Source organism: Chelon labrosus (assembly GCF_963514085.1).
Source record: "Chelon labrosus genome assembly, chromosome: 8".
Classification (NCBI taxonomy): Eukaryota; Metazoa; Chordata; class Actinopteri; order Mugiliformes; family Mugilidae; genus Chelon; species Chelon labrosus.
This window is the reverse complement of record NC_140358.1, coordinates 17128804-17153484: the sequence shown is the minus strand read 5'-3', so window position 1 is coordinate 17153484 and position 24681 is coordinate 17128804. Positions and strand designations below refer to the sequence as shown.

The 24681-nt window shown below is 43.9% G+C and overlaps 1 protein-coding gene across 1 annotated transcript in view; it reads left to right on the top strand.

Annotated features, from left to right (window-relative positions):
- flt4 (fms related receptor tyrosine kinase 4) overlaps positions 1-24561 on the top strand; it is a 48593-nt gene extending 24032 nt beyond the window's left edge. The window contains exons 10-30 of the mRNA XM_084550331.1: positions 848-1013; positions 4090-4225; positions 4795-4903; positions 7146-7505; positions 8007-8153; positions 9960-10091; positions 10618-10724; positions 12894-13029; positions 13533-13637; positions 13753-13866; positions 15468-15556; positions 15813-15972; positions 16100-16194; positions 17912-18034; positions 18220-18331; positions 18565-18664; positions 18854-18959; positions 19071-19195; positions 22225-22345; positions 22535-22620; positions 23776-24561. Of these exons, the coding sequence (XP_084406457.1) occupies positions 848-1013; positions 4090-4225; positions 4795-4903; positions 7146-7505; positions 8007-8153; positions 9960-10091; positions 10618-10724; positions 12894-13029; positions 13533-13637; positions 13753-13866; positions 15468-15556; positions 15813-15972; positions 16100-16194; positions 17912-18034; positions 18220-18331; positions 18565-18664; positions 18854-18959; positions 19071-19195; positions 22225-22345; positions 22535-22620; positions 23776-23989 (2843 nt within the window). The 3' untranslated portion in view covers positions 23990-24561. The remainder of the gene's footprint in view (positions 1-847; positions 1014-4089; positions 4226-4794; positions 4904-7145; positions 7506-8006; positions 8154-9959; positions 10092-10617; positions 10725-12893; positions 13030-13532; positions 13638-13752; positions 13867-15467; positions 15557-15812; positions 15973-16099; positions 16195-17911; positions 18035-18219; positions 18332-18564; positions 18665-18853; positions 18960-19070; positions 19196-22224; positions 22346-22534; positions 22621-23775) is intronic.
- The last annotated feature ends 120 nt before the right edge of the window (positions 24562-24681 follow it).

Sequence of the window (24681 nt, the reverse complement as noted above, 5' to 3'; positions counted from 1 at the left end):
GACAGGACTACTGACAACCTTAATAATAATGATAATAATAATGATTGTCAGAATTAGCTTTATGTATGATCAGATTTAAGGTTTGCACTGTCACAGCTTCTGTAGTGTGTCGAAGTTTATACCAGTGACAGATAAGGTAGTCTGAAAGTGTAAAAAAAAATAATGTGAAGTGTACTTCCTTCAAACCTCTAAACTAAACTAAGTATTTTAAAGTTACGTACTAAAGTAGATTCCGCCACGGTGCATTATTCTGCTCGATGAGACGCTGCACACAGGTGCAAACTGCACAGTTTGATGCGTTAACCAGGAAAATGAGCTCCTCTGATGCTTTGGCACTGGATGCTGTCCCTGCTGTGACCGTGCTTCGGAGGCTTTTCATAAAAGAAATGGACTATGAGATCAAAACGATGCCATCAAAAGACACTTAGGAGAGCTGCACTGCATAGTACGTGGTTCTGGTATCGCTGTGTTAAATGCAAAATCAACCTTTTCGTTTCTTCTGTTTAAAATTCGCACAGTTTGTTGTTATGGTACCTACTAATTGGATTTTGAAATCACACAGAGGAGCATATGCGCTTTCATATTGCTGAGTGAAGTTTGATTGATTCTCCGTGTGTTCGCCACACCGACTAATTTTCTTGTTGTCGTCTAGTAACATTCCTCCGGTCGTTTACTCCCACAGTTCAAAGATGTTCAAGCCACAATCTCCATTCCTCATAACTTTGAATTCGATTAAAGGTTGATTTTCTCTCTATTTCAAAACTGTCTAGTCCAGGGGTGTTTCCCTAGACCTGCGTCTGTAATTATTATGGATGGCTGGATAAATTGATCGATTCCTCTTCTCCAGTCCCCCCACAGATTCACGAGAAAGAAGTGGCAGTTCCGTCCAGTCCTTACCCGAGTGGCAGCAGCCAGACGCTAACTTGCACCGCCTATGGTCTCCCTGCTCCCAACGTCAGCTGGCAGTGGAGGGCCTGGGGCCCCTGTGTCCTCAACAGCACCCAAAGCAGACTGTAAGCAAAAGTTCAGTCTCAGATTTGTTCAAACACAGAACTGTTATTTTTGCAAACTCAGTGTAACTAGTGTCGGTGAAGATGATGTTTGATAGAACGGGACAGATGAGAGGAGAGGGGTGGGATGCATGGTGTATGAAGTGTTATGTGAATCCGGATAACAAGAAGAGGTCAGTGTGAAATTATCCACTGCGTCTGAGTGAACAGGAGAGGAAGGAAGGATATGATTAAAGAAAAAAGAGCAAACGAAAGTGTCTGTTCGATATCCAGCCTGCTTCCTGCCCCTTAATGTGCCTGCTACTCTGCTCCTGATCCACCATGGTCCAGTGCTCACACACCAGCGTCACTTTCAGACGTGCATAAGCAAACACATGATGCACTTAGACACACAAACAGACCCACTCTCTCATTCACGTGTCAGAAATGCACATAAACCACCAAGGTGTGTTTGAGACCATCACCATGTGGGTGTAGATTCCACACACACACATGCCCCAATGCACACATAAGCACTGAACTACACACACGCATATTACCAGGCAGAGCCCCGGGGCCTTTTCTCCCATTCTCCATCCCTTCTGAAATATAATGGATTCTCTGGACAGGCATATTCACTTATTTCCAATTTCTTTAAGCCCCTGTATTGTGGCTGCTTCTGCTGAATATCCTTCTAAAATTCACCTCCACCGTCTCCCTTCCAGGCTTCATTTCTGAACTTATTGCAGCTCTGACCTTTCCATGCGGGCATGCAACATGACTGAAGACACCCGACCTTAGGCTCTGCTTCAGCTGTGGCTGCAAATATTCTGTCTCATGCTCTGTGCACAGGGTATGACATTTCGTGGGCACCGACTGATGCATGGTTGTTTTTGACATTTCTGCTGTATCGGAGTCGAATTTCTTTTTTTAATCTGATGGTGTAACATAACAGCAGGACTTTGAGTTACATCTGTCTTGGGTCACTGGAGCCCATGAAGTGTGGTAGCGCGCAATGTGGATTCATCGTGGAGTGTATTTGAAAAAGAATTTCAGAATATCAGGCTTTTTCAATCTTTGTGGTGCAGGGCTTTGCTCAGAGCTTGAGAAATTACTTTTAGAAGAATGGATAGTCTTGAACGATAAGAACTATATCTGTTGTAAGGACACATAATCTGTGTTATTTTACTGTTTACTGTCATTTAACTGAAGTTACAGTTATATAATGAAATACTGCTTAAAGTGCAGACTCTCAGATTTAATTTGAGGATATTTACATCCAAACTGGGGTAAAGTCATAGGAATTACAAGCACTTTTACACACAGATCCCTATTTCCAGGCGCTCAAAAGTGATTGGACAAATGAACCTAATAAAGAAGGTTGTTTTTTTTTTTAAACTTGCAGGCAGTGACAACCTGAACTGTTGAACTCATGGACACCAAACCAGAATTAGTTTCCCTTTTGGTGACAGCTTACCGGGAACATTTCTGCAGCTGTCTGCAACAAGTTGTTGCTTGTTTGAGGGCCTTTCTGCCTTTAGTTTTCTCTTAGGTAAGAGAAAAGCTGCTCGATCAGGGTGACAAAAGGCGAGTGACCCGGCCATTGCAGACTATTCCGCTTCTTTTTCCTTCAAAAACACACATATATGATATGTCATATCCCGGGACGCTGAGATCATCGGGGCGTTGTTTTTTCCTCTGAATGTGACAAACTGTTGATTTGTCCACTCCCAGTGTTCCCACCATCGATCTGATGGCCTGATTTTATTTGTGCAACCTAAGCATAACCTGTTTCACTCGCACGGAGAGCTCCTGAACACGTGTTGGCTCCAGAACTTAATAATAATAATAATAATGACCGAAATAATGAAGTGGAATATCCCATATGTGTCCATGAAACAGATTTTGAGCCCAATCAGTTTTCACCTCCTCCTGTAATTAGAGGACTGTGGTAGAATATTGGGGATTTCTATTTTAATGCTCCCAATTTAAAGCTGAGAGTCTGCACTTTAAGCAAATATTTATGGAAAACTGTAACTCCATGGATTGCATGTTTTCCCTGTGTCTGCGTGGGTTCTCAGGTACTCCGGCATCCTCCCACCGTCCAAAGACATGCTCATTAGGTTAATTGGTGAATCTAAACTGGCTGTAGTTGTTAATGTGAGTGCAAATGGTTGTCTGTCTCTCTGTGTTAGCCCTGAGATAGACTGGAGACCTGTCCAGGGTGTACCCCGCCTCTCGCCCGATGACAGCTGGGATAGACCCCGCGACCCTTAACAGGAATAAGCACTTACTGAAGATGAATGAATGAATGAAAACTGTAACTTTATTTTATTTTATTTTATTTTAAGAAACAGGTAAAATAACAAAAAATGTGTCAACATGGGGCAATATCACATTGCGGGGGCAATCCTTCCTTTTGTTAACAAAAAGCAGGTCTGCAGAGGATGTTAAGAATTTTTAGTTTTAGTTGCTTAAAGACTTCGGACGTGAGGAAACAGCTAGCCTGGCTTTGTCCAAAGGTAAAAAAAAAAAAACAAGTGCTCATTCAATGTCAATATTCATGCTGCCAGTTGTATGATGACCGTGTACTCTCCATTTTACTCACAGCTTACATTCTTGATAATATGTATTAAAGTCATTTCCAAAGTATCCAAGGTAAATAAATAAAAAAATAAAAAATGTCCCTCTTATAATGGAGTAAAGTATTTATATAGTTTTATAATTCAGATATTAATAGAGAGTAAAGTGAAACTGACCCTGATTACATCCCACTTGCCTTTAGGAGAAAAAAGCAAGATAAAGTTCCATTTCATGTTTCATTAATTCTGTTATGAAGCTCTCACAGTGGATCCCCATAATAGAAATTAATACAGCAGTTGTTTTCATTGGTTGCTAGGACATTTAGCATCATTGCCTTGGCTTCGGGAGGCAGGCTAATCTGAAATGCAACCAAGAGTGTGGGAAGAGGAAAAAAAAAAATCTCATAAAACAGCAGGATATGGTTTGGTGTGCTTCTGAATTCTTGCCCACTGCCCACTCTCTGCTCTACATGTCAATGAGGGGAGATGTCATGAATGTGTGTGTGCTTTCTCCCCAGGGTTCGACGAGACAGGAAGAGCCGGAGTGACAGGATCGCCGACTGTCAGAACTGGCAGGGCATCAACTTGGAGAGCGGCATGAACGAAATCGAAGCGATTGAGACGTCTGTCGAAGTGGTGGATGGACGACAAAAGGTTCATCGAGGTTTTGTCTTTCTATAGGCAGACCTACTTTTTTTCCTAAATCCTAAAATGCATGAAACCGTAATGTGATTATGTTATTGTATTATAAAAACAACAGATTATTATTAGGACATTACCCAGAACGGAAGACATTTATGTAAGTGTCCCAAATTCTAAGCGTCATAAAAAAAATAAAAAAAAATGTCAGTCAAGAACAATTTCCACAGTGGAAATATTTAGATCAGTCTTCCTCTGCAGACTTCCTGTACGGAGCGGTTATAAACACATCCAGATGCACACGCGATAGGGAACATGTGCACGTACACACGCCAGTGCATTTATAGACCACCACCATAAGAGGAAATTATCACATGAATGCATACACATGCTCACACAAGCGAATGTCCCACATTTTTCAGTCACACCTAAGTGAGTTTGCTTCTTGTTGACCTGTCAGCAGAAAATCTGGTTTGCGTCGTCTCACAAAGAATTACGTGACAGGAGTCTGCGCTTCCTTTTGAAATATGTGTGCTTCCCCCCCAGACGAATTAAAATCTTATCGTCCCTTCCTCACCTCGCAGACAGTGAGCAGGCTGCAGATTCGGAACGCCAGCGTCTCCGTCATGTACAAGTGCTCCGCTGAAAACAAAGTGGGCAAAGACGAGCGGCTGATCTACTTCTACGTAACCAGTGAGTGTGTCAGGTTTTGATTTCACACCAACACCGCAGACGTTGGTTGTCCCAAATCTCCCACTGGTGCTACGATAAGCCAGGCAGATAATGTGGAGTTGATTTGTTCAGGCTTTGAGATATATCAATATCTGTGTCTCTCCGGGTATTATTTCGCCTTCACTCCATTACAAGTGACGGGAATAGATTTTGTCATGCTCACAGAATTGGAAAATTAGATTTAAAAAACTCATCAACAACTTTTTTCTCTGCCAAAGAATGTGGATGGATTATTGAATGGGTTTCCTAAGACCAAGGGCAAGGGCCCAAGAGGTCAGGTGGGCGTAAGCAATTTGTTTCTGATTAAATCCACTGCTATAAACACTTTTCATTAAAAAGGATAAAAATGAGGGACGTTCTGATTTTCAGTCATAAAGAGGAGCATTAGAGCTGATGCTGTGCTGGTACAGGAAAATCTGGGTAGGATTTAGCCGGCTGCTCTTCATCAGTAAAATAATCATTTTTTATAACGTTTTACAGTTTTTACAGTTTGCGTTGATTGGTCGTTCAGACTGGTGGGACTGTGACACCTCCGGTCGATGGTCGGCAGCGTTTCAGCCAATTAAGCAGTTAGAGGTTTCTTGTAAATGTTTCACCACTCATCCAAATAGCGTCTTCAGTTCTAAAAGACTGGTGGGGAGTTGGGGTTTAAATAGGAACATCTGTGGGTTTTGGTGTACCTGTAGTTGGAGGAAACGATCCTGCTCTATCGACCCATTATTAGTCAGGGACGCCAACTTCCCACATCTTCCCAAACCCAATGACTAATGAGATGTCTTAAACTTTAAGACATCTCATTAGTCAAGTAGCTTTCCCAGTTCCCCAGGAACATTGGTTAAGACTTAAAGGAAACCCAACAAATTTGCATTTGTTTCAGCTTTGCTTTTTGAATATTCCAGTGTGCAAAGATTTTAAAAATGACAAGCCCACCTGTTACGAAGAAACCGTAGACCAACTGATCAGCATGATTCAGGAGACTCCAGCTCTGTAGCTCAGTTTGTAGCTCTTCATAGCTTCCTAGCCTCCTAGCTAATCCTACAACTTGCTAGCATTTCCCCTTTTGAATGACAAACACAGGCTACTGCCGCCTGCTGGTATAGAGAGTTATTTCCTCTCACAATGGCCCTGAACGCACATTCTAGTTGACCATTGGCAGTATGTTTAGTCAAGTCAAGTCACGTTTATTTATATAGCACACTTAAACGCAATGTAATTGACCCTAGGAACTACTGTTTTTTTACAACCTGGACCTTATTTCTGGCATAAAATACGATCATTTACTCGCCCATATAACTTTTGTGTAATTTGCATTCCTTCATGAGATAATTAGATCAGCGTATATCCATGTAGTGATAGTGACTGGGGCACCGAAACGCAGCCTCTAAATAACGCATTATCTGCTGCAAAACTCGTTAATTTCACCAATATTTTGTTATCATACGCTGCTATTCCCCGTTGAGTCCAGAGTTACCTGTTATAATCATTCGGTGTCTGTAGATTGACCTACAGACCCCGGATGATGTCTTCTGACCTGGATGATGTCATCTCTGAGCGCCGCGCCCGCAGCTGTCGGCTTGTTTACCTGTAATTTGCTTTGCTAGTTTTTTTACAACATGGCTGAATATTTTTCCGATTCTGAGGTTGTGCATGAACCATGGCAGTAGCATCTCAACGGGGAATAGCACTAGCGTACGATAACAAAATATTGGTGAAATGAACGAGTTTCGCGGCAGATAATGCGTTATTTAGAGGCTGCGTTTCGGTGTCCCGGTCACTCCCACTATACGCGGATCTAATTATCTCACGAAGGAAAACAAATGACACCAAAGTTTTATGGGTGAGTAAACGATCGTATTTTATGCCAGAAATAAGGTCCAGGTTGTAAAAAACAACAGTTCCCCTTTAAGTTTCGACTTTGTGGCCCGAAAGCTCCGTTGCCTCATAACACTGACCTGCCAAAGAAATAGTCCCGATGTAAACTGCTCACAGTGGTGTTAGCCTGCAGGTTATATTGAGTAACAGACATAATGTTGTTGCTGAATTTTAAAATGCTGTCAGCACCATAAACTAAAATGTGTGTGATAGATTCAGCTGGTTTAAGTGAAAAACCTCATTTGTTGTTGTTGAAGTAGTTGCTTTCTTTAAAGAATGCATTTAATTAATGTTGTCACCCTCTCTACCTGTTCCCCTCTCATCTTCAAAGCCATCCCCGAGGGCTTCAGCGTAGATGTTCTGCCCTCTAAGAATCCACAGGAGCAGGAGAAGGTGTCTATGTGCTGCAGTGCTGATAATTACACCTACGAGCAGCTGCGGTGGTACCGCCTCAACCCGCAGACCCTGCAGGACGTGCAGGGCAAGGCTCAGGAGCTGGACTGCAAGAGCTTGCACCGCTACGCTGTGACGCTTGAAGGCCAGCTCTCCTTCCAGGAGACCTCCAACAGCTGGGTCTTGGACTTCACCATTCACTCCGTACAGCTGCACGACGAGGGTTATTATGTGTGCGAGGCGCAGAGCAGGCGCAACGGGGAGAAACAATGCCTGACCAGATACATCTCTGTCAAAGGTGAGCGCCGAGAGAGAAAGGAAAGCTTCAGACGTAGAGGTGCACACACCAGCCACTCTAACCACAGCTAATTATGAAGAAATGCTCGGCCCCAGGCGGGGGAAACACGCGGGTCGCAGTGCGGCTGACGCTGAGTGGCTGCAGGCTTGAAATTATATACACTCACAAAGAGGTGCCCACACAGCCCCAATACCTTTATGTACACATAATGGAGAAAGTACATGGTGTTTGCTCAGAATGCAGTGACAGAACACAGAGCAGAGGCGCTCGGAGCCTGAAATTCATGTTTCTTTCATGTTGTGCGCTCTAACCTTGCATCAGTGCCTGGAGGACAGATGTTCATTTTAATGGGATTTTATTTGCTTCTGTCCCCCGAGACTGTTTGGTAAATATCATGTACATTTGCCATCCTGTTCCAATGATTATCGACAGAATGTAGTGTTGATATCGTTTACCCCCCTTCCTGATCTCTCTCTCTCTCTCTCTGTCTGTCCTCCGTAGCCCTGGAGGCGCCGCGGTATAAGCGCAGCCTCACCAACCAGACGGTGAATGTGACCGAGTCTCTGCGGATGGAGTGCGACGTGGAGGGCATACCTCTTCCCCACCTCTCGTGGTTCAAAGACAACCAGCCCCTCCACCAAATGTCAGGTGCATGAATACACGTACACAGGCGATACATACTTTTCCACTACAGTGCAGCCGACCGCCCGTCGGCCCTGTAGCCACACCGGCGTACACACACACTCATACGTCAGGAGTAGCTCAGCAGGTTTGCCCCTCTGGATCTTATATCAGTCCTTTGACGTTGTGCAGCGCAGGTTTCCATCCATCTGGCTTAACAACAGATGAAAGAACAGAGAGAATTTATTTTCACATTTCAGCTTCCGGCAGTTGTCGTTGCACTTTTAATCAAGATAAATCTCAATCCAGATACTGAAGTGGCAATCTGGACAGTCGTGGTTGATTCGGCGACCCCTGTAGTTACTGGTGATAACAGCAGATGTGGTTTAACGCTACAGGGCACAGAATCTTACGGGCAGAAGAACAAACTTTTGTTTGGTTTTAATAAGGAAGTCAGGCAATAATTTGCCTTTTTCTTTTTCCATCATTCTGTGAACAACTGTGACCTGATTTTATGCTGCTCATAGCGTGAATCTGCAAACAGCAGGGCTCAGTGAAAGGAGTTGGTTACTTGCCGGGATGTTGCAGGTGTGCAGCCTGTCGCCTGCAGCCCTTCATCTAAGAGCTCACTGAGGCTGCTCCTTCTGGTTTCATTACTGCCTGAAATCTTTCAAACTGACTTTGTAGAGGACGGAACAGTGGTTAGTTAGCGCTGATGCCTCACAGCAAGAAGTTCTGGGTTCAAATCCATCGGCCGACTGGGTCTTCCTGTGTGGGGTTTGCATGTTCTCCCTGTGTCTGCGTGGGTTCTCTCCGGGTACTCCGGCTTCCTCCCACCATCCAAAGACATGCTCATTAGGTTAATTGGTGATTCTAAATTGGCCGTAGGTGTGAGTGTGAATGGTTGTCTGTCTCTCGGTGATAGACTGGCAACATGTCCAGGGTGTACCCCGCCTCTCGCCCGATGACAGCTGGGATAGGCTCCAGCGACCCGACCCTTCACAGGACAAGCGGTTACAGAAGATGAATGAATGAGTGATTTTGTTGAGAAAAATGACAGTTGACATGTTTAGACAAGTTATTGATGGGCAGATGGACAAAAAAATAACAACTTCACAATAAAAGCAGGAAATGTCCAGGTTGCATTAGCAGCAATCTCCAAACCCATCAGCTGTCAGATGACGATTAAGCATTCTGCGCTCATGTAAATGCAAATGTCATCACAGACGTCTAGTTTATAATATATGATTATATAAATAAACATAGGAACACTTCCATCACTGGGGGAATAGCTTGAGTCACCACTGCGTTACCTCGTTCAGGGACCTTGCAGACATTTATTTAAAATGGAAACGTTTAAGATTCCTACTTTAGAACAATATGGAAACACGCAGAAGGTACACAAGCATGCACACACTGTTGCAGTTTGACAGAGCCCGTGAATACTTGTTCAGATGTATTTGCTGCACACCTACTCACGCCCACACACACACATGAAAACCCTGCGGGCTAATAGATAAGACTCATTAGCTTTCTCAGTGTGTGTCTCTTCTTAGCATCTGAAGGAGATGAGGGGGCGAGGTGGGGCAGTGTGAGTCTGAGTGGCAGCTGATGCTCTGGATTCGCTCAGAGGGGCTGCTGGGACATGTGGCTTGACATATGGGACGACGGGATAATAAATGACCACTACAGATTAAAGCCCGGAAGGTGTGACAAGAATCCAAAGAGTTGAAAGGAAAATGTCGCTGAACTTGTCACGTGCGAGGTGAAGAAGTAGCGCCAAATAAGTCGAGGCACGTGTGTCACTAATCATCCCGCGCTTTCCCCCCGCAGGGATCCAGCTGCAGGATTCAAACCGCACGCTGAGTATCCAGCGAGTGAGGGAGGAGGACGCCGGTCTTTACACCTGCACCGCTTGCAACCAGCGTGGATGTGTCCACTCCTCAGCTGCCGTCAGGGTCATCGGTGAGACAGCCGCACACACACACACTCAGTTGTATACAGTCACAGGGAGGCACCCGTATCTGCTCACACACTCTCTCGCCGCGAGCGTGTGCTCTTTCGAGCGAACTCAAGCTTGAAATCACAGTTGCCCTCGAGCTCTCGTCTTCACCAACAAAATCCGCAGGTCTCAAACTTTAATCGTTACCCTCACACACTCTCGCTGTAGTTTTTGTGCGTTTGTTTTTGAACTTGTCTGCAGTCAAATCAAAGTAATTGACCACCGTGCCATTCTGCAATTTCAGGTTCAGAATGAATAATTGAATGCCTTTGCTGGAAGCGGTTTTATGATGAACGGCTGAAATGAGTAAATGCCGGCTTAGCACATTGATTTCCCCTAAAGGTTTAATGTAAGGAGCTTGCTAGAAATCTGGGACAGATGCTTAGTGATACAGCACCCTCTATAGTTGGTAAAGGGTAAGACTTGTGACTGGATAGAGAGGCTTTCAATATTCTTAAAAGCATTCTTTCTTTCTTTCTCTCTGCTCAGGTTCAAGTGACAAGGCCAGCGTGGAGATTGTAATCCTCATCGGGACGGGAGTCATCGCAGTTTTCTTCTGGGCCTTGCTCATCCTCATCTTCTGCAACGTGAAACGGGTCAGAGGGCGTTACATTTTCTGCCAAGTATCCATGAGTCTCTGTGAGAGAAAACTGTCAGACTGCGATGGAGGAACTTTAACCTCTGACTCACAACGCGTCAGCCTCGCGTTTGAACGCAATCTGTTTGATCGCAGAGGTCTCAGTCTGTAATTTACACTCTGGGAGAGTTCGTTTTATCTGCTGGGAACGAGTCCAGTTTGTCGTTTACAGCTATTAGCCGGTCCAACAAGCACGGTCATAATGAGGCTCGACTTGCTTTTTATTTTTTTTTCACCACACAGTAGCTCGGGCATAATCTGCAGGGTGGTGCTGTCATAAACAAATTGATTTAATTAGAGATGGCTTGTTTCTTCCTCTTCGCAGTCTCTTGCTCATTTGTTCGCTCACGTCTCTCGACAGCTCTGCTTTTCTACGGCTGCAGGTTTACTAGGTTTGCTCACCTAACGGTGGAAGAAGGCAGATTGTTATGCGCAGTACGCAGAGCTAATTAAAACCAGCAAATATTCAATGGTAGATGGAACTTTTCAACAAAAGAAATCACAATGTTCTAAATATTCATTTTTGAATCGATCTAAAAAGCTTTTTGTGTATAATTCTGTATGATTAGTCACAGCTTTGAATCCTATCTCACTTAAAAGTAAACAGTTGCCAAAATTACTTGATAGTATAACTGAAATTAAAAGAAAATATATATATATATATATATATTTTTTTTTAATGCCTGCGGCAGCAAATGCTCGGTGAGTGTTCTGTGAATCATTCTCCTCTGAGAAAAGCCCAGAAGTCAATAGGGAGGCGTTCCCTTTTTATGTTATTTCGATTCACTTTTTTTTTTTTTTTTTTTGCATTAAAGAAACGACTTTTACTTCTCCACCTATATATAAACTATAACAGTCATTGCTCTGTCGGTGGACAGCAGCCAGCTACAGAAGAAAACACAGACTTTGAACAACAGCCCACATTATATTTCCTGCTTGTAGTTATAAAACCAGTTCCACACCTATACTAGACGGTCTACAATGCATATGTAAATTAGACAACTGTTGCTCCTAGCTTCTATTTTTTTTTCCATTTTATGCACTGCGTTTGGGGTCTGACCGCATCTTACACCGATGAGACTCAATAGTGACTAACACTGATGATCATGTTTCAGTGTAATGTTCTTCATGGGAACCTGAACTATGAAAAGACTATAAAACAACAGCCAGGAGGTGTTCCTTACATCCTGGTGTCATGTGTTCCATCCACGTGATGTTAAGGAAAATGTGATTCATCAGACCAGGCCACGTTCCACGCACCGTGGTCCAGTTCTGACACTCACACATAGCAGGTGCTAGTGCAGAGGGGTCAGCATGGGCACCCTGACCCTCTGTGGATCTGTGATCTGACACCAGAACCAGCATGAACTTGTTTGGCTATTTGTGCTACAGTAGGACCACTTTTGATTGGTCCTGACCGGGAACGCCCCACAAGAGCAGCGGTTTTAGACATGCACTGACCCGGTCGTATAGCCGTACAGTGCAAAATGTGCATCTTTCTCCCTAATATATCCTACAGACAGTTGCCATGATAAAAAGATTATCAGTGTTATTCACTAAACCAGTGATTATGGCCCTAATGGCATGGCTGATCAGTTTATGTAGACACAGTGTTGGGAACTTGATGCAAAACAACAAAACAAAAACTGCTAATGTCACGTTGCAGGTTAGGTAGATAATTAGCTGATTAGCATATTAAACAGTATTTTGGCCACATACATGCAAATATCACTTCAGTCCATTAAGACTGTAATGGGGTCTCTTCTTTAAAACCATCATTAGCAAACACAGTGTCTGTTGCTTTGTCTTAAAAGCTTCAGCACAGCACAGTTTCTTGTTTCCCTGCAGGAGCTCACGATGCCAACTGCTGTCAGTCAGGCCTCTTAAAAAATGAGCCATAATATTTCCCTGAAAAGCTTCCATTTACTAATACAAACTACTAATGTACATTTAAAGTGATTTCATTTCGACTACTATGTTTGCTTTCTCTATACTTTCACAGCTTCCTATCCCCCTCTAACCGTTTCTTCTTTCTGTGCTATTTGTGTTTCAATTTCCAGCGTTATTCAGCCCATCCTGATCGCTCACCTCCTCACCTTAACTCTACGCTTTCTCTCCCTGGACTTAGGTTAACCCTGCAGACATAAAGACGGGCTATCTGTCAATCATTATGGACCCAGGGGAGGTGCCACTTGATGAGCAGTGTGAATACCTGCCCTACGACTCCTCCCAGTGGGAGATCTCCAGAGACAGACTCAGATTGGGTGAGCATCAAAGGGGGACTGGGGGCAAAGGATTGGGAGGGAGGGATGGGAGGAGGAATAGATCGATGTGGTAAAGGAGCGTCGTGAGAGGAAGGTTTGTGCGAGGGGCACACACAGGCGTGGATGAGAGTGAATAAACGGTCGAAACTGAATTACTTTTCCATTTCCAGAATCCTTAATGGCATGAGTTTGGATCGCGGCCAACTGGACAGAGTGCTGCCAAGTAAAGTGCTAATGTTAAATATGTGCTCATTCCCAGAACAGCTTTTTAAAAACACCCAGAGGAAAAGCATCTGTTCCACGACAGCAACTTATCCGAACATGTTGTTTTCCAAACCCTGCAAGCTGATACTCTAATCCCTCCTCCTTGTCTATGTGGAGGCTTTTACGTTTTAGCAAATGCCCACTAACGCGTGTGTTTGTGTATTCCAGTGAGACTAAAACCCGAACAGATCAATGAGCATGAATATTGTGTTGGGTTTGTGTCCTCTCTCGCGACACAGGGAAAGTTTTAGGCCACGGCGCCTTCGGAAAAGTAATTGAAGCATCAATCTACGGCATCAGCAAGAGCAGCAGTTTGGATACAGTGGCTGTCAAGATGCTGAAAGGTGAGACTTTCAAGGAGCCACTGATGCACAGATTAGCTACATGGCTCTGCTGTGTCCACGTGCATTAAAGAAGTATGTCCAGTATATCACAAGCAGGTTTTACTTTGTGTTACAGATGGAGCCACGGCCAGCGAGCACAAAGCCTTGATGTCAGAGTTAAAGATACTGATTCACATCGGAAACCATCTGAATGTAGTCAACCTGTTAGGAGCCTGCACCAAACCAAATGGTGAGTAAAACCATTTACATGGATTACACTTAAGACACATGGAAGGCAAGATAATCCTTTATTTATACCACAGAGGGGGGATTTGCATTGTTGCAGTAGCATACAGTTTAAATGACAGTGCACACAAAAGGTGGAAAAGTAAACAAAAACGAAAAAAACTGAAAATTAAATACAACAGTGGTTCTACATATGTGGTCTACTGGGAGCAGGCTCAGTCGTACAACTCACAGCAGCAGGAAGGACGGTCCTGCGGTAACGCACAGTTACACAGTGCAGGCGCTGCACAGTGCTGTTATAATCCCATGAAGAAGGTGGGACTGGTTTTCCATCAGGGATGACAGCTTTGCTTTCATCCTCCGATCTATGGTCAGATCACAGGCTCAAGAGGGCAGCCCAGAACAAAGCCGTGCTTCTTGACCAGCCTGTTCAGTCTCTACTTGTCTGCTGCTGAGAAGGTCGGCTGATGCCACCACAGAGTCATAGAAGGACATCAGGAGTGATCCCTGCAGTCCGAAAGACCTCAGTGTTCTTACAAGGTGGAGTCTGCTCTGGCCTTTCTTATGAAGCGCTTTCCCGTCCAGTCCAGTTTTTTGTTCAGGTGCACACGCAGGTACATGTAAGAGTCCATTCCCTGGATGTTCACCAGTGTGTGTGGTGTGTTTTTGTGCCAGTGGAAATCCACCACCAGCTCCTTGGTTTTACCCATATTCAGCTGGAGGCAGTTTTCCTTCCAGCAGACTCCTCTATACTCTCCGTCTTCCCCATCCTGTTTGAGGCCGACCACTGCAGAGTCATCTGAGAATTTCTGCAGATGACAGCTGGTTGCGAGGTGTCTAAAGTTAGCCGTATAGAGGAAGAAAAGGAAGGGAGCCAGGAGAGTTCCCTGAGGGGCTCCCGTGCTGCAGATGACCACATCAGAAGCACAGTCCTGTTTCCTCACATTCTGTGGTTTATTGGTCCGGTGGTACGATATCCAGTGTGCGAGGTGGTGGTCCATTCCTGTGTGTACCAGCTTGCTGCTCAGTATGAGAGGCTAGGTGGTGTTGAAAGCACTCGAGAAATCATCCACTCCAGTGCTGGGTTGGTAGAGGCAAACTGAATTTCAATGCAAGGTTGAAACAAAACAAGACTGTTGGTGCGTATCTTGTCACTGTATTATAATTTCAACCAGTCTGTCTCTTTGTCATCATGAAATCTTTAACCTCGTTTCAGTTCTGCCTGTCTGCCTGCCCTGCACGTGTGAAATTCCTTTTTTATTTAGTGTTTACAGCATTTGTTCGCCCGCCTGCCCGTAGCTTCTCCCTCTTTCTTAACAGCAAACCAGATGAGAAGTAAAAACAGCTGCATTCTTTTCTTCTTCACCCACACATTGATCTGACCTATGGAGCGCATTTTTGAGCGGAGTACATCTGAAAATGTTTATCCTAAAACAAAAGCAGCCCGGCAGCCAATCTCGGGCAGGAAACAGTCGAGCTCCAGAGCAGCGCCCCATAGCCCTCGAAACAATAGGCAGAAATTGCATTTGAGTTTTTTATCAAGTATGAAAGCGAAGTAGCACGTGCTGAGAGATTTGTTAATATTTGTGATGTTTGTATCTCCAGGTCCGCTGATGGTGATAGTGGAATACTGCAAGTATGGAAATCTGTCCAACTTCTTACGAGCCAAGAGGGAGTTCTTCCTCCCCTACAGGGTAGCAAAGCACTGCAACACTTTATTTGTTTGTTCTGCTCCTCTAATATGACAGCACTTTAATCTTCAGATTGACTCTTGATAGTATCATCACTTTTTCATCCTAACCTTTAGTTTGTCCAATATTTCTGCCTCTACTTTGTTTCCTTTATGCATTTTCTGCCTACAGATCCCGTTAACTATGACACATGTGTTTCGTAACTCTTTTCCGATATTGATTTTGCTAAGATGATGCATTGAAGTGTTTCCCCACACAGGATCGCTCTCCGAAAACCCAAAGCCAAGTGAGGCGGATGATTGAAGCGGGTCAGATGGACCAAAGAGCCTGTCAGACGCCTCCTCCGTCCTCCTCCCCGCTCTCCGGGCCTCGGAGTCCGTCGTCCAACGTGGCCGGTCAGGGTCCCGCTGTGGAGAAAAGTGAGTCAGGTCTAACTCACATGAGTACATGATATACCTCACTGTCCTGTAATAAAATGTAGCTGAGGGTTCTTTTCATTTCACGCCTCCCTTCCTCCTCTCTCCTCTCTCTTCTATCCCCCTGCAGTGGAGGACTTGTGGAAAACTCCTCTGACAATAGAAGATTTAATTTGCTACAGTTTCCAGGTGGCTCGTGGGATGGAGTTCCTGGCCTCCAGAAAGGTGAATTCTTAGCGCCGCAACGTCAACCATTGGTGAATAAGCTGTGGTGAAACGTTGCCAGAGGTTAGCTTCGGAGGCACTTGGCCGGTAGCCTGCATCATTCATACCGGCTCAGGCGGCAGAGCGGCTCGTCCACTAATTCAAGTGATTCAGTTCACTGGATCCTTCTCTCATGTCTCTGCTCTGCAGCCAATCGAGCGTGTGTGGAAAGGGAATAAAGCACTATATAACTGTATATTAGTCAGCTTTTCAGACCATTGCACTTGATAAATTAAACATTTTATGTTATATACTAATTCAAAAGAATGAGTATGAGTACTAATCCACCTGTACATGGACATTTTGCTGTCGATTGGATAATATTGTCCCGTAGTGCAATGCATCTTATTAAATTAAGCCGTTCGCAAAACATCAAATCAAATTAGGGGTATTTGAAGAAGGCATTTGGAAACCAAAGAATAAGTGGAACAAAATTTGTTTTAAAGCTTAATTAACAGCCGCGGTTTTAATGCCTTTTTCCACACTGAAGGCTTTATTTACCATCAGTCAAAAATGGTAACGTGCTTTAACGTCTTATGTACTATTTATGGTGACAGTTATCAAATGGCACAGCTTAGGATTGATGCTCACTCGCGTTCAACGTACATTTGAGCAGGTTGATCTATTACGATGCATCATATTTCATAAGATCATCGTGTTATTCTGTAGCCGTTACACCTGACATGTCAGTTTATAGTCATACAAAGTACTTTGCATCTGAAATAGGGTGGAGTATAGACTAGCAGAGACTGGGAATACTCAAATACTTAAGCTTAGTATGTAAAAATGAAGGTTGAGTGTACTACTGGACACAAGTGAAAATGTCTTACTGTATCTTACTATTGAGATTTCAGCTCTAGTTCTTTTCACACGTGCTGCTCAGAGCAATTGTTATTCAGGATCTGACTTGGCCTTAAACTAAAACACCATGCGTAGTAATTAGAAGGGAAACTAGCCATTCAGGTTTTTTTTTGTTTTGTTTTTTTAAAGTCTGTCAAAAAGTTTAAAAGCTTGGCTTCATTTCAAGAATAAATCTCAGCAGGAATAAATATATAAAGTTCATAGTATCCCGGTATTGGAGAGGTCTGTAAAATGTCATCTTCAGTGTTACTGGATTGTATCCGCGTGACCTGATTTGATTCTTATTAACTCTAAAGCACTGACACAGTGATGCACGTAACCCGTCTCGTTTGTGAACCAATGAGACTGATTCAATTCTAAAATAAAAGCAGTGAGCAGCTCTGACTGATTATGAATATGAGGCCGAGACTTAAAGCAGGCCGTCTGGCTTTGAAAGACCACCCCACCCCCCCCAAACCATTCATCACCCCGAGACACATTTCAGCTTTGTGAATGATGTCGGATCTCCTGCAGCGATTCCTCAGAGCGAAACCTGTTCGAGACATAGTCCAGTCCCACTTACAAACTGACACACACACACACACACAGAGAGAAACACACACACACACACACACACATTCAAATTTTAAGGCAACAGATTATAAAAAATAGCCAAGTTGCAATTTACTCACTCCGAACCTTATCTGCTGTTCACTCAGCAGAGAAGCCGGGATGGGAACGGTGCTCATGGACACATCCACACATACATGCGCACATACATGAACAAACACCTGCCTGCTGGGTTATGATGTATGTGCGGTCGTGTGTGTTTCCACAGTGTATCCACAGAGACCTGGCCGCGCGGAACATTCTCCTGTCAGAGAACAACATCGTGAAGATCTGTGACTTCGGTCTGGCCAGAGACATATACAAAGACCCCGACTACGTCAGGAAAGGCAATGTACGGCAACCCCTCCTCTCACCACGCTGCAATTCCAATTATCTATCTCCATTTCCTGCTGGGAAACATAAAACTCCTTTTTCTTGTTTTTGCTTTTTAACCACCCACATAATGATTGCATTTAATGGCAGGTGACATTTCTGCTTCTCATGTATTGTGTTTCTGGTGCTTTATCGTGATCTCAGGCTCGTCTGCCTTTAAAGTGGATGGCTCCAGAGAGTATCTTTGACAAAGTGTACACCAGCCAGAGCGATGTGTGGTCCTTTGGCGTTCTCCTCTGGGAAATCTTTTCACTTGGTAAATTGAAAATTTTCTCATATTTTACGAAGACAGTCATTTGTGTGGAAAACAAGGGAGACGGCACCAGATGTGCGGAGAATCTGCCTTTCAAAGTGTCTATAAATCTGTGTTCCTGCCAAAAACTATTTGGTGTTTGTAACTCTTGAGAAGCAGAGTAAATCTAACAATAGCTTGTTTTCCTATCTCTGATATGATAATGAATGAGCCGCGCTCTTTTCATCCACCTTCAGGTGCATCTCCGTACCCGGGGGTGCAGATTGATGAAGAGTTTTGCAAACGACTGAAGGATGGCTTCAGGATGAGAGCACCAGAGACTGCCTCCCCTGAAATGTGAGTATTTATTCTTCCTCTCTCTTCCACATCTTGAAGCTACATCTGCCTTTGCTGTCAAATGGGATATTAAGTTTTAAGCCTCTTGAACTGAAGGAGGAATACTCAGGAAACGTGATGAGATCAAACTTGTGGTTGCATTAATGAGGGTGTTGCTCTTGTCGTGTCTGTGCTGCCCTCTGCTGGTAGATACGGCATCATGCTGGCCTGCTGGCAGGGCGAGCCCAAAGAGAGGCCCATGTTCCCCGCCCTGGTTCAGATCCTGGGAGACCTGCTGCAGGACAACAGCCTACCTGCAAGTTCTTCTGGAGATTCAGTAACTCTATGAAGCGATTTGAAGCTTTGTTGCGTAAAAAGAAACTGAGGTCTTGAGCTTCTCCCTCTCTCTCTCTCTCTCTCTCTCCAGGATGGGAAGGACTACATCCCTCTGAACCACTCGCAGAACTCAGAAGATGACGGCTTCTCGCAGGCCTCATCACGCCCCCCGTCAGAGGAAGAGCTGAGACTGGCTTGCAACACTCTGCCCACGAGGTACGAACGCATCCTCATGTTGTCCTTCACCGCTTTATAAACTGGAACTGACTAAAACCTAGACCTCTCTCGCTAAATTTGTAATCACCTGATCACAATTACTGGAGCTGCCCACTGAATCTTCCATTTCTCCTGCAATAAAAAGCTAAATATTATGTTTTACTGGCACTCATTTAATAAAGTCATGTTGTTGCGCTCCCTTCTTCTGTCTCATGGCACATTAGGGGAGAATTAGCAGCTGCAACTGTTTATCTTGAGGCGCTTATCTTAAGTGAAATGGTGACGGCATGTAGCCTCAGAAGTGGAGCTGATCAGTGACAAATATTTCAAGAAATGCTGAAAAGGGTTGACACTATTAAACTGTCAGACGCAGTTATTTGTATGAGAATTTATTGTTCATTACTATCTCATGATTGTGACAGCCCTAATTTCATTCATTCATTCATTCATTTTCTGTAACTGCTTGTCCTCTGGATGGTCGGGGGGGGGGGGGGGGGGGCTGGAGCCTATCCCAGCTGTCATTGGGCGAGAGGCGGGGTACGCCCTAGACAGGTCTCCAGTCTATCGCAGGGCTAAGATAAAGAGAGACAACCATTCGCACCTACGGCCAATTTAGAATCACCAGTTAACCTAACGAGCATGCCTTGATTGCATTATGTGTATATATCTCAATCACCATGGTCAGTAATTGCTGACAGTGCTTCTGTCCTCATTACAAAGACATGCTCATTAGGTTAATTGGTGATTCTAAATCGGCTGTAGGTGTGCATGCGAGTGTGAAGGGTTGTCTGTCTCTCTGTGTTAGCCAGTAGTACAGGGTGTACTCTTACCCAGGGATGACTGGGATAGGCTTCAGCCCCTCACGACCCTCTAGACCAGGGGTGTCAAACTCATTTTAGTTCAGGGGCAACATACAGCCCAGTTTGATGTCAAGGGGGCCAGACCAATAACATGATAGCATATTTACCTATAAATAATGAAAACTTCAAATGTTTAACTTTGTTCTAGTGCAAAGAAGTACATTTTGAAAATGTTTACATTTAATGACTGGACGTTTCTTACGAAAAAGAAATGCAATTTCTGTTTAGTTCTAGGTTTCAGTGTTGTGTTATGTCCACTAAATCTGTGTGAACCTTAGGAATAGCGGTTACTTTTATTGGAAAAATTGCAGTTAATGTCTTCTATGTAATTTTTGTAATTCGCAAATTCATCCCGCGGGCCAGATTAGACCCTCTGGCGGGCCGGTTTTGGCCCCCGGGCCATATGTTTGAAACGTATGCTCGAGACGATAAGTGGTGACAGATAATGGATGGATGGATGGATGGATGGATGGACGCGCTTCCATTTATGTTGAGTTCCTCTTTGGATGAGTATCTGTCAAAAACAGCCCCCATCCTGTTATGGATTTAGTTGGTTTTAAAGCATATAGTATGTGGTTTATGATGGACAGTAGTATTGCATTGGGGCTGAAAGACAAGTAGTCAGAAACAGACTCTGGGGTTTGGTCTGCTCAAGAGACATGTTGGCAGTAACGAAATATATTGCTAATGGTGACCTCCATATACACATAAAAATCTTTTAAAAGTCTAAATGTACCACCATTCATTTGTCCTTCTGGCAAATCAAAAAGTCTTCCATGTGACGTTTTTTTCTGTCAGATTTGTGAGACAGCATTTCAAGTTATTAAACTCTATTAACTGAACAAACGTGCTCAAGTCGCTCATTATAATTTGACAAATGTTCTTGTAAAGGGTATCAACCTTTATAAGACTTCCCCTCTGTTTGGGTTTCTTTCACCAAAAAAAAAAAAAAAAATGTTTCCAGTGAGTAAGAACAAAATGCCACTGTTAAAAATCAGCCGATAAAAGCTGAAAGCATAAAGAGCGGGGGCAATGACAGAATATTAACGCAGCCGTCACTATTTGTGTCATCAAATAAATGTTGGAAATTTGACAGAGCTAAAGAGAGAACACGATGCTTTGGATGCCAAAAATGCACCTCGGCGTTATGGCGAACAAGAGGATGTGACAGATAAATGAGACACTATTACACAGGGGGTGGTGTTGCACTGTCATGTGTTAGAACAGAGGTTGTTCCATTCTGCAATGCTGACACCATGGGAAAGCGTTTTTATTACTCCAGTCTACTAAGTGTTTTCAATTGTTGCCCTAATCTTTTCTTTATCTTGTTCCGTTACAACAGTTTCACTGATAGTAAGTCAAATAAAACAACCTCAAAAGGGGGGCAAACGTTTGCCACCGTGGTGTGTGACCTGGATTCTCCTGGAACTGACGACTTGACATCATCTTTATTAGTTAGTTTAAGGACCCGTGTGTTAGATTTCAGCTGAGCTCAGGCTGTAGGAGTTTTAAAGTTTTTCTGAGGTCAGGTTTTATTGCGCACTCCAGGAGAATCTTCACAGATATTCCTCTCTCTAATCTCAAACCGGCACACGCTACAAGATTATCATGTCAAATTAGGGAGCTTTGAATGCGCCGCCTCATGCGTAAACAGATTTTAATAAAATTGTGACTCGGTGTAACTTTATGATACTAAGCAAAAAGTATAAAGAGTCGGCAGTATAGTGTATGCTAGCTAACGTTAGCCTAGATGGCTAGAACGTTTACTGTTACTCTGTCATTTGAAAGTACAGATTGATCATCCAGAACATGTTTGATATTAATCAGGACGACCCTGGTGGGTCTTAGAATAGGTCTTAAACACATCATGTGTGCCAATAATCTAGGCTGAACCTCGGGACAGACCAGTCTGGACTGGATTGGGAGCGGTGGATCGGGATAAATCGGACAAAAACTCCTGTAGTCTGATCCCCTCTCAAGACTGAATCTGTAGACCTCTCACATTACCTGATAATCTGAGTCAAACCTCAGTACAGAGCCAGATCCAGACCTGATTTCTTACGTTTTAGTCAAGCCAGGCCAAAGTTTTTTTCTTATGTGTCACCATTTGTGCATTATCAGGATGCTCTATTGTGTACGTATCTGATAACTGTCTCAATTCTTGCCCAGGTATTATAACTGCGTGCCCTTTGGCGGATGCGTGTTTGTGGGTCCCTCCAAATTATGCCAGCCCAGAGTGAAGACATTTGAAGAGTTGCCCCTGGAGATGCATCCACAAAAATCTCCCCAAGTAAGCAGTTCATCCTCTTATCGGTTATCATTTGGAAATGTGAACCGGCTGGTGACCTTTATTTAAACGGCACCGGACTCTGGGAATATTCTCCTCGGATGTTCCCCCCTAGTAGTAGTGCTTTAGGTGATGACGAGGCCAACTAAAGACATTTAATTCACACAATGTCAAACCGTGTCTTCCCCTCAGGACAACCAGACAGACAGCGGCATGGTCCTGGCTTCGGAAGAATTCGAGAGAATCGAGCACGGCCACAGGGACGCCGACTCGAAAAGGTGAAGCACACAAAAGCTGCCATCCACAAAACTTCTAAGTGTCATGCAAGAGATATGAAGCCTGGCATTTAGTCACAGTGTTTGACATTTGGACCCGATATTCGCTTATTACTCAGTGTGAAACCACTCAGTCACTGTCAGGTCAGAGCCAGGCAAAATATATTAATAAAGGAAGCTTTTATAGAGGTTTCACATGTTTCAGAATCAACACGAGAAAACACCCATTCTGTCATTCTCGGAAAGTGTAGGACAGTCACCCACGGCTTTACTGTATATCTAGCGAAACTAGATTTGCAAGGGAAGTAAGCATCAGTAGAGGCCTACGCGTGACTAAGTAGGAGTATATGGCAGACTCATAAAAACCCAACAATTTTGTATGTATGTAATTCTGAAAGGAGACACGTTTATCAATATTTCTGCAGCAAAAAGCGTAGGAGGAGGCTTTAAGAGCAGAGCTTATGATATGAGAATGCAGAAAATTGGTTGAAGATAGAGATCCTAACGGTTTACGTGTGGTTTCTTCATATCAACAATGATAGTCCGCGCAGTCATACCAGAGCACATCTCAAAACCACCCTAAGCTGTTTTTAGACTTTTTCAATCAATACTCCTGCGGCCACCATCCAAAGGGTACGTGTAAAGTCCTTTTATTTGCGAGAAACGTTATTTCTTCAAACAGCTGGGCGCATTAGATGAATTTCGAGCAACTCTGTGTGCATGATGCAAGGGTATTTTGAGCTGCGGATTTGGCACTGTGGCATGTGTCATAAATAGAGGCAGAATGGTGTTTGTGGCACCGGCTCAAAATAAACTGTGTCCACGTTCAGGGTAATAAGGGAACTTGTCACTGTAGCAACAGTGTGGGTCAGTGATGTGCTTTAAAAAGCCACTCTTAATGTTGGTCTGTATTAGAGAGAATGTGTTTTAGTCAGATCAGGATCTTAAAGAATATAACCCAGATTTATTATTTAAGTTTATGTTTAAGTTGAGGGATCAAAGCTGAGAATACGTCCGCCCTACCAACAGGTATGTGTAGACAGTGTATCCTAAAAAAAAAAGATTGTTTCTTAACAACAAGCTGGGCATCCGTGTGCCTGCAGGGTTTGACAGGGATGCTGAAAGCTGTCTTTTTTTTTTTTTTTGCTCTGTCCTCAGTCGTATAGGCAGCAGCAGCAGCACAGAGCCCCTGACAGCCTCCCAAGGTTCCCCAGGTGAAAGCAGCGTTGGCATCGGCGGCTCCAGACACCGGCCCAACTTCTTCAGTCAGCTGTCAGGACAGACTTTCTACAACAACGAGTACGGCCACCTGTCTGAGGAGGGCTTCTGCGACTTCTACTCCTCCCCAGACGCCCACTCTTCGAATGTGTAATCTCACCAAAGATGCAGAGCAAAGAAAGGGAGGGTTTTAAAAAAAGAAAGAAAGAAAAGAAAGTGGGCCGCTCAGGTTGAATAAGTGCAGTTATTGACATGTAACTTTATAATCGATCCTTACGACCCCAGCCGACTTCTACTCATCTCAAAATCCTTCCTCTATGCTGCTTCGACAAAAGGACTGAGCCACATGTGCCTGAGGTTCCTCTAACCAGCCACTGGGTGGCAGCATCGTGACAAAAACACAAGTATTTTCTATGCATATACATTTATATTTTTTATCTTTTATATACAGAGCAGTCTTCCTTTATTTGTTATGACTCATGTAGGAAGAAATAAAAAAATTTATCTCGTCGTTGCTTTTACGTCTGTGGTGATGTGCAGTTTGAGGTGGACCGGTCACTATTCCAGATAAGTGCAGGCTATAAGTGCAGATTTGCATTTAAATTTGCATTTGGCTCACGGTGAGCAAGAGCCACGAGTCCTGTGACGATCCATGCAGTGGGCCATTTAACGAAACAAATGATATTTGTGGTATCTGTGTCATTCGGTGGAGGTGTAGACGCTTGGATACACAGCGGCGTTAACTAGTAATAAGTGACGGAGGTAAACAGAGGGATGTGGGGTGAATAAAGGAGTGAGTCACACTAAGCACCTCTTATCGGAGTTGGACGTAAGCATGATGATAGC